The 13,927-nt window shown below is 39.1% G+C and overlaps 1 protein-coding gene and 1 pseudogene across 1 annotated transcript in view; one reads left to right on the top strand and one right to left on the bottom strand.

Annotated features, from left to right (window-relative positions):
* Positions 1–8,664, bottom strand: part of PIGK (phosphatidylinositol glycan anchor biosynthesis class K) — a 107,186-nt gene extending 98,522 nt beyond the window's left edge. The window contains exons 1-2 of the mRNA XM_025417946.3: positions 8,507–8,664; positions 3,759–3,812 (exon numbers count right to left, since the gene is read on the bottom strand). Coding sequence (XP_025273731.1) covers positions 3,759–3,812; positions 8,507–8,602 — 150 coding nt within the window. The 5' untranslated portion in view covers positions 8,603–8,664. The remainder of the gene's footprint in view (positions 1–3,758; positions 3,813–8,506) is intronic.
* Positions 8,665–10,743: 2,079 nt separating this feature from the next.
* On the top strand, positions 10,744–13,644 carry LOC112679185 (serine protease inhibitor Kazal-type 2-like; annotated as a pseudogene).
* The last annotated feature ends 283 nt before the right edge of the window (positions 13,645–13,927 follow it).

Below are 13,927 nucleotides of genomic sequence, written 5' to 3'. Positions count from 1 at the left end.
GAGAATTGCATAAATACTCCTGTCCTTGCAAACAGAAAAGAACACAAGGTTTTATTAAGATGAATTTTCAACCTGGAATCCAATAAGGAAAAGATTATAATTTTTGACTACATTAAAATGTAGAATTCCATGTGTCAAAAATACCATAAAGTCCTAAATGAAATGAAAAACTGGAAATAATTGTAGCTCCATGAGAAAAAAATGAGCAATCCAATTTTCAAAAATGGGAAAAAGATGAGAGCAATCATTTCATAATAAAGGTATTCAAAATGGACAATAAAACTCTTAATGATGCTCAACTTTTGTCATAACTTAAAAAACACAAATCGAATTGATAAGTATTCAAAAGTTCATGACAATTCATAGTATTGGCAATCATGTGGGAAAATGAATAACCCATATTCTACTGTTGGGAATTTAAACTAATATAAACCTTCTAAGAAGGTAATTTGCAACATACATCAAATTTGAATATATATTTATCTTTTGATTTATCTTAGATAAGTATGCAAAAATACATATTCAAGAATCTTCACTATAACACTGCCTATACTAGGAAAAATTGAAATAAAGCTAGAAATCTACTGATTCCATAACTTGAGCAGAAATAGCTTAATTTACATCTGAATTAGTCATAATAAAAACCAGTATATTCAGTGCACTTTATCATACCCAAAAGCCTTTTCTCAGCTATTATTTAAGCATAAACCTGAGAGACTGCCTTCATTTTTACCAGCAACTTACTAGACATGAAATGAAGGTGGCAAAAGAGAAGGACCAGGACATACCAACTTAATATAAATTATTCATATTCTCAAAATGAAATACAAAAAAAAAAAAAAAAAGCCAGTTGTAAAAGAGCATGTGATATGATCCATTAACCTTTTTAAAAGGAGGGAGGGGTACATAGGAATGCAATTATATGCACTGGAAATTTCTGAAAGGATGCACAAGAAAATAATAATAGTGATCACAGAGATTAAAAATGGGAGTCAAAGAGGGATATTGTGATTTTTCAGTTTACACCCTTCATCACTGTACCTTTTTTTAACCATGAGTAAGGATTAGCATTATAGCTTTTTTTTTTTTTTTTTTTTATTAAACAGGAGCAAAGGGCAGCCCCGGTGGCTCAGCAGTTTAGCACTACCTTCAGCCCAGGTTGTGATCCTAGAGACCCGGGATCGAGTCCCCCATCAGGCTCCCTGCAATGGAGCCTGCTTCTCCCTCTGCCTGTGTCTCTGCCTCTCTCTCTCTCTCTCTCTCTCATGAATAAATAAATAAAATCTTTTAAAAATAAATAAACAAACAGCAGCAAAAATGATTTACTGAAAGCAGATCTTGAAACTAAAATGAAATTCAATTTTCCTTCTATCTCCCTATGGTGGCAAAGTTTCTCAGTCATAGTACAATGGCAAAAGGGCATTCATTTATGTTTGATCATTTAGTCAAGACTAAAAACAAAGTAATTCAAATTGGTAGAGAATAAAAACACATGTTTTTTAAATGTGAATTATATAACACTGAAAAAAAAAATGCATGCTTAGTATTTCCAACTTGGGCCTGGTCAAATTTAAGAATTTTCCATTTAAGAAAGCACAATTCACTAAAGTCTCACTTTACGAAGTCTGAGTCCATGAGTAAAATATTACACACAATACAAAACTGCAATTGTTGTGAAATGCTCCGTAGTAATTCTTTCTCATCCTCATTTAATTTCTTATCTGAGACCCAAGTTACTGAGACCAAAGAGGGGCTCAGTTAGAGGTTTCCCAGCCTAAAAAAGCTTCAGTGTTTATGCTGTATAAGCTAATAGGTAATAGGCTCTTACTCCATAGGATGAGCCCTTTGGCAATTAGTTGTCTGAAAGGTAGACAGGTACACCCTTTTTTAAGAATTCCCATAGAGAGATTAGTCATTAAAGAACTCTTAGTTTCCTGGAGAGCAAGTTATCCTCTGGAATGGTGGAGTGTGGCCTGCCTCTTGGTAAGTTACCTCCTCTTTTAAGTGGTCACCAAAAACCTGTCTCCTTATCTTGAGCAGCTTTTGTTCAATTTCTTCATAAAATCTCTCTGGAGGAGTAGCACAGAGGTGTTGTTTGTTGAAGAACAATAAAACGATCCATATACTCACGTTAGGGTATTCTATTTAATCACAATAAAATTGTATGTAATACAGATATATATGGCGAATGTAATCACTATTTACTTTTAGCAACCTAGAGATAATTACATACTTTAATGAAACTATTCTCAATAAAACTACAAGGCCCCAAACATGCAGTCATCCTTTAGCCTTAGTAAAGGTAATTATACTCTTATGCGGTTGTTCTACGCTCTTAGTCTAAGTCCTCTACCCACCCACCCACCTCCTTTACGCTCCCACTGTAGTCCTACAATTCATTATCCGGTTTTTCTCCTTTTCCAACATGAGTTACTGGCTTTGACATGCAGTGCGTCATCTACTCCCCCTTCCTTTTTCACAAAAATTCACTTTCTTTCTTGCCTCCTTATTTCCTCATTCTTTCTTCTAGTCAACCCTTTCATATATTTTCTTTCATTAAGTCAAATTTATTATATCTTCTAATCATATAAATGCCATGAAAAAGTCCCCAGCAGGGACTGGAACTATCATCCAAATACTTTCCAAGTGCAAGAAAAACAGAATTGATGACGTGTATTCTATTCTATTAGGGAAATTAAAAATATGAATTTATAAATCCAGATAAATTAAGATGGTAATTCACACCAAGAAAAAAAAGGGCAGAAGAAAAAAATAGGCCAATAAGTAAACTTTAGTAAGAATCAAAACAAATGATATTAAAACAAAACTTAATTTGTTACCTAGCAGTCAAAAAGAAAAGGCAGAGAGTCATAATACATAGCTGTTTTGGGATTAGAGAAAAGAGGTAGGTACAGTGCTTCTGGAGAGCAATTATGCTCCATAACTTCCCAAATTAATGCCTTAGGAATTTATCCTAAAGAGCATATCAGTCAGGTTCACAAAGGCATAGGTATAAGGCTGTCCAACATAGCCTTGTTTAAAATGATTAAAGATTTAGAATCTAAATACCCATGAACTACAGATTATGGTACATTGATAAAATGGAAAATATCGCAGCCTTTGGAAGTAGATTATGCATCTCTACATTGACAGGGAAAGACCTCCAAGATATACTGCTATGGGGTGCAAAAAAACAGGTATAAGATGACCCTAGTTACATAAAATCATTTATCTTTGTGCTTATATGTGGAGGGAAAGAAGGCTAGAGGAATCAAAATGTTAATTCTGGCATGCGTGGGACTTGAACATATTTTCTCTGTCTTCCGTTTTTTTAAATTGAGGTGATAGTCACCCAATATAAAATTAATCTGTCCTCTTCTAAACTTTTCTGTATAATTTGAATTTTCTATGACGATCATTTATTTTTATAGCCAGAAAAGAAAACAATTAAAAAACAGTCCAAGTAGAGAGTATTTACAAACATTACAGATAATACAATTATTAGTTTCCATCATGAATTGTACATTTTATAAAATGATTCCTTTAACAATAGCATCCCTATTTATTCTTATATTCATTTACATATCACCACACAGCATACTGAAGGCACAGAATACTAGTTCATACAACTTAAAATACAGCCAAATCAAATAAGGCGTGTAAGATGAGAAACTTTTTTTTCAGAAATTTGATTCACACAAAATTTTCTCACCTATCTAATGTGAACAGCAACATATACCTTTACAGAACATACTTACCAAAACAGCCCAGTTATTTGTATGGCCACTTCTAAAGAATTGTTCTGTTTGATCCTACAAGTCAAATAAGAACAAAAACATTAGAAAAACCACATTTCTGAGAATAAAGACTGAAAAAGAACAGTTAAGATTCATGGAGTCTTCAGTAATAATATAATGAGAGTAAGTTATCACTATGCACATTTATAAAGGTTCTAGTGTTTTGATCTTATAAAGAACCCAAGTTTTATTTTTTGTTGGAGTGGGGTCTTAGGGCACTGCTTGTTTTTATACATTTTATCTCGAACACAACCAGCTCTTCCTCATATGCTTCTAGTTTTCCATTCAGTCTTCAAACCGCGAACATCTTATTTTCATGCCTTGATGCTACACATAAAAATTAACACCCTTCTTACTGAAGTCTCATTCATTACTTCTTCCTACTCTGTGCTAGATGGTTCCAGTTACTTTATTTGAACACATCAAAATATTTGATTAACCACATTCTCTAGCACATTGTTATGTATCCTTTGGCTAATCTGTTAAAGTCTGAACCATATTTGCCATCGTGGAGTATTACAAAACCTCAAAAGCCAACATCCAAATACCTAATGAGCATGATATTATATATTAAAATAATAGTGGATATAAGCCTTAATGACCCCAGATCTGCTACCAAACAGTATTAATTATGAGAAGTTATCCTGCCTGGATTCCAATCTGGGCCCTATTATTTACTAGCGTTAAAAGCTTAGGAAAGCTCTGAGCCTCCATTTTCCCATCTATAAAATAGTAATATTACCCAACACATAGAAGGTAGGAATGGTGATGGGAACATAATAATCGCATAACAAACATTAGCTGTTTTAATTTTCAGCTGGCAAGAAAATTTTAGGGAGAAAAAAATTAAAAATTCCCTCAAATCTGTGGATCATATACACATATACATGTATTTTTTAACCTTTTTCAACAGATACCTAGATGCAAAAGAAAACAATGCACTACAATAGATAAAGCATTAGTTTAAAAATCTGAAGATCTGGACTTCAGCCCCAATCCTATTGCACACACGGCTGTGAGACTGGGGTTAAGTCACTTGACTTCCCTCATGCAGAAGGTAAGATCTGACTCAATAGTCTCAAATAGTCTCAAATGTCCCTTCTAGCTGGAAATTCTTACATCAAGACTTCAGTGAAGAATTCGATATGGCAAAACTCTTTTGTGATTGTTTAAACAAAACAATACAGGCACTGCAAAGTTACTCACTCATTCTCCATCTCATGAATGGAGGGCCCATTACGTGCCAGGTACACGTAAAGTACGGTGATACAAAAATCACTAAAAAGCATGCTGCTTCCTCTCAAGAACCCCAGAGTTCAATAAAGAAGCATGCAAACATGTCCACGCCAATGTAGCATTCATTCATCCCATTTATTGGCTGTCATGTGCCAGCTGCTGTCCTGAGTGCTCAGAATACAATGATGGGCAAAACAGTCATAGTACTTGCCTCCAGAGGTTACTATCCAATTTGATAGACACACATTAAGCAGATGAGGGCAAACTATAAATCCTATAGGGAAAAGATACACAGTATCATGAAAGAGTATAACAGACTCCTAGAGAGACCTGACTTGACCTGATTCTGGCAGTGGGAAGTGGGAAGGCATCAGGGAAGTTTTCCTTCGAGAAGTGACATTTAGGTTAGGATCCAAAAGATAAAGAGAATAGGGAAGATAATTTCAGACAAAAGGAAATCCACCCTAGTGGCAGAAAGGAACTTAAAAGGTTTTGAGAAACTGAAAGATTAGAGTAACTAGAAGTCAAAGAAATCGAGAGAGAGAGAGAGAGAGAGAGAGAGAAACTGGAAGTGCAGGCAAGGCAGGGGCCAAAGTATGCAGGGCCTTGTTCATGGGTCATACTGAAGATTCTGTTCTTGATCCTTAAGGAAGCTTTAAGATGTTTATGAGTGACACGATCTGATTTGCATTTTTAAAAGTTATTCTGGCTGCAGCTTGAAAAATAGACTGGAAGGAAGAGAAACTTGAGGCAGACCAGTTAGGGAGCTACTACACTCTTTTTATTTTTTAAAGATTTTAATGTATTTATTTGACACAGAGAGAAAGAGAGCACAAGCAGGGGGAGCAGCAGAAAGAGAGGGAGAAGCAGGCTCCCCAAAGGTAGCCCACCCTATGCGGGACTCCATCCCACAACCCTGCGATCCTGACCGGGGCTGAAAGCAGAGGCCTAACTGACTGAACCACCCAGGTGCTCCTAGCCTTTCCATTCTTAAGTGAACGATGATGGAATAACAGGTACTATAATGTATGGATTATAGCAGATGAGTGCTATACTAGCTAAGTGTACAAATTAACAACAGTATAAGCAAAGGCAAGGGATAAGGAAAGGCTCTACAGAGGTTATGCTTTTACTGCATCTTAGTAAAAAAAAAAAAAAAGGGAAGAACAAAAGGCATTAAAAAAAAAAAAACATGGTTAATGGTTAATGTGAAAAACCACAGCAACAACGTAACTACAAAAAAAATGGTATCCAAAATGAAGGATACAAGATAATTCACTAAAATAAAGGAGGAAAATAGCTAACTTCTATTCATACTTGTATTATATTAAAAATATACCTTATAGGGTAGCCCGGGTGGCCCAGCGGTTTGATCCTGGAAACCCCGAATCAAGTCCCACATCAGGCTCCCTGCATGGAGCCTGCTTCTCCCTCTGCCTGTGTGTCTCTGCCTCTCTCTCTCTCTGTGTGTCTCTCATGAATGAATAAATAAAATCTTAAAAAAACAAAAAACAAAGCGAAACTGAATTAATTATTCCTATAATTTAGAATCTTGCTGTGTTTTGGATATTTAGCTGCATGAAAATCATTGGTTGTTCAACAGGTTTTAATGACGTTGAATTATTTTGTGTTCCTTTTGACTTTTTGGTAGATTCGTTACCTAAGAACTTAAGAGAGTAATACATTAGTATAGTTTGCTTGTTTTTGAAATTCAAATTGGGGGATGCCTGGGTGGCTCAGGGGTTGGGCGCCTGCCTTTGGCTCAGGTCGTGATCCTGGGATCCAGTCCCCCATCCGGCTCCCTGCGAGGAACCTACTTCTCCCTCTGCCTGTGTCTCTGCCCCTCTTTCTCTCTGTCTTTCATGAATAAATAAATCAAATTAAAAAAAAAAAAAGATCAAAACGTGGGCAGAGACCAGATTATGATGTGTTTAGACCTTCTTCTGTGAGCAACCAGGAAAACACTGAAAGGATTAAATGGTTAAGAATGACCTGAGTGGGTTTGCCTTTTATGAAGCCTAATGTAACATACAAGTGAGTGACTCTAGAAGCCTGGGGGGGGGGGGGGGGGGGGGAGGGAGGGAGACGAGATAGTTCTTGCAAACAGTCTAGGCAAGAAATGACCAAGGCTCCCATGAAGCCAGTGGAACTGGGAAAGCGAAAGCAATTTATTTTATTTTATTTATTTATCAAAGATTTAATTTATTTATTCATGAGAGACACAGAGAGAGAGAGGCAGAGACACAGGCAGAGGGAGAAGCAGGCTCCATGCAGGGAGCCCGACGTGGGACTTGATCCCGGGACTCCAGGGTCTTGCCCTGGGGTCAAACGCAGGTGCTCAACCACTGAGCCCCACCGCACTGAAAACAATTTTTTTTTAAGATTTATTTATTTACTTATGATAGACAAAGAGAGAGAGAGGCAGAGACACAGGAGGAGAGAGAAGCAGGCTCCATGCTGGGAGCCCGACGTGGGACTCGATCCTGGGACTCCAGGGTCACGCCCTGGGCCGAAGGCAGGTGCTAAACCACTGAGCCACCCAGGGATCCTCCCTGAAAGCAATTTTTAAAGTTCAAAACACAGAATCTAGCCATGATCAACATGTGCGATTTAAAAAAAAAGTTTATTTGCAAAATAATAATAGTAATTTCAAAACAGGTGACACAGTGAAAGCAATTTTTGAAGTTGAGAACACAATCTAGCCATGATCACCATGTGCGATTAAAAAAAATTTGCAAAAATAGGGATCCCTGGGTGGTGCAGCGGTTTGACGCCTGCCTTTGGCCCAGGGCGCGATCCTGGAGACCCGGGATCGAATCCCACGTCGGGCTCCCGGTGCATGGAGCCTGCTTCTCCCTCTGCCTGTGTCTCTGCCTCTCTCTCTCTCTCACTGTGTGCCTATCATAAAAAAAAAAAAAAATTTGCAAAAATAATAATAATAATAATTTCAAAACAGGTGTGTGACTCCGTGAAAGCAATTTTTGAAGTTGAGAACACAATCTAGCCATGATCACCAAGTGCGATTAAAAAAAAAAAAAATTTATTTGCAAAAAATAATAGTTTCAAAACAGGTGTGTGACTCAGTAGCAACCCCGGAGGACGTGGGCTCCGGCGGAAGACGGTTCTCGAACTGGAAGATGATCCCGCCTGGTCCCGGGAGGCGCAGGCCCGACCCCGAGTCCTGGGGGAGGAAAGGCGCGCAGGGACCCCGACCTCCCGCGACGCAGAACCAGGAGCAGGCGCTTCGCCCCGCGCCCCGCCCCGCCCCCGCGCGCCCCGCCCCTCACTCCACGCCCCGCCCCTCACTCCACGCCCCGCCCCCTCACCCGCGCCCCGCCCCCTCGTCGCGGGTCAAGGGCGAAGGCACAGCCCCGCGGCCCCGCCCCGCCCCGCCTGACGCCGTCCCCGGCGCCCCGAGGATGCTCCCGCGGCGGCCGGGGCTCGCGCATCGGCTCTGCGGGGCCTCCGCCTACCTCGATCCGACCAGCGGCCACGCTGCCGACGGACAAAAGCAACAACCACCCGGCCAGGGGCCTCAGGCGCTCGCGGGGAAGGCAGGCGGCCACCATGATCCCGGCGCCGCTTCCCGCTCCCGGAGGGGGCGGAGCCAGTGCCGGAAAGCAGCGCGGCGCGGTTTTGCGTCGCTTTTTTTTTTTTTTTTTGCGACGCCACCCGCACCTCCTTGAAGCCGGCCTTCAGTGAACAGGTGCTTGCTCTGAGTTCAAGATTCCCCGGGTCGCGGGGCCAGGGTGGATGGGACGTTTTTTTTCTTTTTTTTTTTTTTTAATGCAAAAAGGTGGTTTTATTAAAGCACAGGGACAGGACTCATGGGCAGAAAGAGCTGCGCTAGAGTCATGAGGAGTGACCCATTATGTACCTTCAAGTTGGGAGATGGTTAGAGATAGCATTAAGTTTCTTTTTTTTTTTTTTTTTTTTGCAAGCTCCGAGAGCCTAATTTTTAAATTTTTTTTTAAAAATAAATTTATTTTTTATTGCTGTCCAATTTGTCAACATATAGAATAACACCCAGTGCTCATCCCATCAAGTGCCCACCTCAGTGCCTGTCACCCGGTCACCCCCACCCCCCACCCACCTCCCCTAGGCTTTTAAAAGATTTTATTTATTTATTAATGAGAGACACAGAGAGAGAGAGAGAGGCAGAGGCACAGGCAGAGGGAGAAGCAGGCTCCATGCAGGGAGCACTATGGGGACTGGATCCAGGGTCTCCAAGGTCACGCCCTGGGCTGAAGGCAGGTGCTTGACCGCTGAGCCACCCAGGGATCCCTGGACATTTGCATTTTAGATAATACCTCCTTCACTCACGATTCATATGCATACTAAGTACCCACTGTGGTTAGTCCTACTGATATTGGAGAAACCCCTTTACGGGTATTAACTCCTCCTCTGAATCCCTCAGGCATTTATCTTTCTTTTAATTTGATTTTTTTGAAAAGATTTTATTTTTTCATGAGAGACATAGAGAGAGAGAGAGGCAGAGAGACAGGCAGAGGGAGAAGCAGGTCCCATGCAGGAAGCCGGATGCAGGACTCCATCCCGGGTCTCCAGGGTCACACCCTGGGCCCAAGGCAGGTGCTAAACCACTGAGCCACCCGGGCTGCCCCAGCATTAAGTTTCTAAGGAAATTTGCAAGCAAGGTTTCCAGGACCTTGAGGGGGCTAGCTATTCTAGGGGAAATCTCATTTATTACTGTCTAATAAAACCTGAGTCATGACACCCTTCGAATGAATATTGGTGGGTCATATGTTTGGGGGATGATTTCCAACATATACCTTGGAGGAGCAGAGATAAAAGAAGTCTTCAAAAGAACTTTTATATGTTGAAGTAGACTTACAGGGTCCTGGGGGTTGAGCTAAGATTTCTTTTTGCCCTTGGCAAAGTATCAACACGGAGGCAGTTGAGTCCCTAGAGAAAGGTCTCCCTGCCTATCTCAAGGACCTGTCAATGGGCTGTAGGCAGTAAGGAAATTTATTGATTTTTCCTCTACCTTTGTTTCCTACCCCTAGGATGATTGTGAGCATTAAATGATTAATGAAGCACTTGGTACGGTGCCCAGTACAGAGTAGGTCCCATGTAACTGAGTTTTACTTATTTTTATTGTTTTTTTTAATTTTTTTCTTTGATCCTTGATCTTTAACCGCATTTTCAGTGTTTGTATTGTAAAATAGAACGCTTAAATGGCTATTTGAAAAGTGGGGGAGAAAAACCTGTGACCCTCCCCCCCATAAATCTTAAGAAGCTATTTCCTAGTTTGCATAGTGTGGCCAATTCCTTGAATTATGTGAAGTGATAAAGTGGGATATAGTGGGAAGATCAAGCCTTTGGCCACACAAAGATGATGGATTGAGTTACTTGGAAACATGGGTGGATGCTGCAGTTAACAGGCATGGGGTCTTATCATTAAAAGCTTGAACATAGAGAAATTGTTTAAATTTTTGTATCTTCTGTAATTGTGGAGCTAAAATTTACTTCGAAGAGAGTCTGAGAATTTGATAAGATCATGTGGATTCGTTCCATTATGTTCATTATAAGCATTCAATTTTAAATTATCTGTATCTAGCATGACATAAACATGTTTATGCTACTTTGTGATCTTCATGATTTTGTATTTGAATGGTAACTTGGATATCCATCATCATCGTCATCATCATCATAATTCCTCAAACAATAATAATAATATAATATAATCATAATGCCTCTAGGTAATCGCCCCTTTACTGGACAATACAAAGTTTCCGAGTTTTACTATAAAAACCATATTGTAAAGCGTACCTTTGTGCATTTGGCCTTTTACACTTGTCGAATTATACTCTTTGGATAATTTCCTAGAACAGGAATCTTAAGTCAAAAGGTAGAAAAATGTTAGTGCCTTTCAATATATTGCTTTCCAAAATGTACACTCGTGGTGCTATCAAAATACAACCTAACACCAAATTATACCTTTTTTTCCCTCTAAATTTCTTGCTACAAAAATGTTACCTCAGGGTTGTTCTACTTCTACTTCCTTGATTGCTCTCAAGATCTGACGTCTTTCCCTGTGTGTATAAACTGTCTTATGTACTCTGATGTAACTATTCTGCTCATAGCTTTGTTATACACATGAATTTGAATACATTTATGAAGAAGTGACATTAAGCCTTCATATTTTATGCTACTGCTTTTCCCAGTTTCTTGTCTCTCTTTCCATTTTGTTTCCTTTGCTACTGTATCTCGTGAGGTATTTAATGTTAGGTGCTCAATTTTTAGGCTTTCCCTTGTAAAGAGAGCACACTACCAGAATGTCTTACACCTGAAATGTCACAAGTTCATGCAAGTCTCAGATCAAGTTTTATTTTCTTTTGATTTTTTATTTAACTATTCAACTATCTAGACTATATTTTGGTATATGCCATGAGATGTTATAAGAGATATCTATTGCTGCATAACAAAGCACCCAAAACTTTATAGTGTGTCCATAGCAAGAGACACAAGGGTGCAGAAATGGAGACATGATTCTAGGGAGCCGTTGCTTTAGCAATCTACTACTTTTATCAAAATTGGTATTCCATCATCTGACAGGCAATGCTTACCTTACCTAGTGACTCATAATAATTCTGTTATTAAACACTTGTCATAAATACAGTATTTCTGGGCTTTCTGTCCACTTCAGTTAAAATATATGTCTTTCTTTGGGGCCAGTACTGTGTTATTTTAATCACTGTTGCTTTAATATGCTTTGTTATTTGGCCATTAGGGCTAACCGTTTTAGTAAACTTAATTTTTCTTTTTTTTTAAGATTTTATTTATTTATTCATGAGAAACACACAGAGAGTGAGAGGCAGAGACACAGGCAGAGGGAGAAGCAGGCTCCATGCAGGGAGCCGGACGCAGGACTCGATCCTGGGTCTCCAGGATCACACCCCGGGCTGAAGGTGGCGCTAAACCCCTGAGCCACTGGGGCTGCCCAGTATACTTAATTTTTCACAAAAATTCTTTGATTTTTATGATTTTTGCCTGGTCATTTTCCAAGTGAATTTTATAATAATTTTCCAAGTTATAAGAAAATAATACTATTTTGACTTTTAATGAGATTATTACAGAATCTATTGATAAATTTGAGAAAAGCTGCATCTTTATCATATTTAGTCCTTCACCCTAGAATATGGAACTCTCTATTTGCGGTTCCTCTTTTTAATTTTTCGGTAGAACTTTAAGCCAGAGGTACTTAAATTAAGCAACTTCCTAAGCATTGTTAACATTTGTTGTTATTCTTAATGGATCTTTTTTCACTGTATAGGAAATATATACATATATATCATTATAAATAGGTAATATCCATAATACTATGTATTCTGATCGGTTATTGCTGATATTCAAATAGTATTTTCTGTCCAAGTACTTTTTCACTATTTTGATAAGAATTAATTAATAATTACTTAAGATTTTTGTTTGACAAATTGTTTTGGTTTTTCTAGTTTTTAAGTAATGTTATCCTCAATTTACCTTTTTGTCTCTTCCTTTCCAATATTATTTCTTGTATTTCTTTTTCTAGCTTATATTATGTCTGGATAGCAAGAAGAATTAATGTTGATAGCAAGAAGATTTTCTTGTTTCATTTTGTTTTTAAAAGGATGGCTTTAGCATTTTTCCATTAAGTCTATCATTAGCTCTTAGAATAAATACTCATTGTCATGTTAAAGAAGTAGATTTCTATTTCTCTTTGTCTTTTCATTGAACCACTGATTTTCAAGTGTGGAAAAGAGCCAGCTTCATACCCAAGTGTAGGACACACGAGCAGTTTTAAACACCACTCAACACAGGAAATAATTTTTTTTATCTGTTAGTATGTGAAATTGCATTGTTTAAAATTTGGTTAGAACTGTTAATTCATGGATACAGAGAACAGGTTGGTGGTTGCCAGAGGTGAGGGGCAAGGTAGACAAAAAAGGAGCAAAGGCACTCAAAAGGTACAAACTTCTATTTACTGTATAAGATAAGTAGATCCTGGGAATATGATGTTTAGCATGGTGACTATAGTTAACAATACCAAGCCCTGGGGATCCCTGGGTGGCGCAGCGGTTTGGCGCCTGCCTTTGGCCCAGGGCACGATCCTGGAGACCCGGGATCGAATCCCACATCGGGCTCCCGGTGCATGGAGCCTGCTTCTCTCTCTGCCTGTCTCTGTCTCTGTCTCTCTCTCTCTCTGTGACTATCATAAATAAATAAAAATTAAAAAAATTAAAAAAAAAAAACAATACCAAGCCCTATTCCCACCCCAGCCTGTCACCTGTCCAACCTTGGGTCACACTGCATGTCCCACTGGCACTGAAGTAGACAGCAACCTGACAGCCAGCCACAGGGGGAGCATGGTGCTCTTGGCATCCTGGCCAGGTACTGGGCAGCCTCTTTGGACTCGGAACTCTTCCATTTGGCCTGCCTTAAGAATACAAAACACCAAACTGCGATCAGTATAAATTACCAGGATGCCCTATAGACAGACTTTAGCCCTGTGTTTGGAAACAACATGTCCACTTATCCCAATGAGTGTACTCTGTGCATGAAAATCAGGGAAGATGGTCATGGTATTAAAATAATCCAGAGTAGACCATGTTGATGGAGCAGTTTATAGAAGAGAAATTGGATAATCCACCTTCATCAGAATGCTAGATGAGTTCCATTTTCCCATTTTCCCTTTCCTGTGTTTCTTTGCACAGGATTTGTTAGACAACATTTTCTGAGAGGAGGTGTGGAAGAGAGTTATATGCAGTGACTGATAATTCAAGCAAACACAAAAAGTCCTTGTTTCTTGGCTACAATACTGTATTGTGTATTTGAAAGCTGCTAAGAGAGTAGATCTTAAAAGTTTTATATGAAAAGTCCACAGCGAATATCATTCT

Source organism: Canis lupus, chromosome 6 (assembly GCF_003254725.2).
Source record: "Canis lupus dingo isolate Sandy chromosome 6, ASM325472v2, whole genome shotgun sequence".
Taxonomy (NCBI): domain Eukaryota; kingdom Metazoa; phylum Chordata; class Mammalia; order Carnivora; family Canidae; genus Canis; species Canis lupus.
This window is presented reverse-complemented; position numbering and strand designations above follow the sequence as displayed.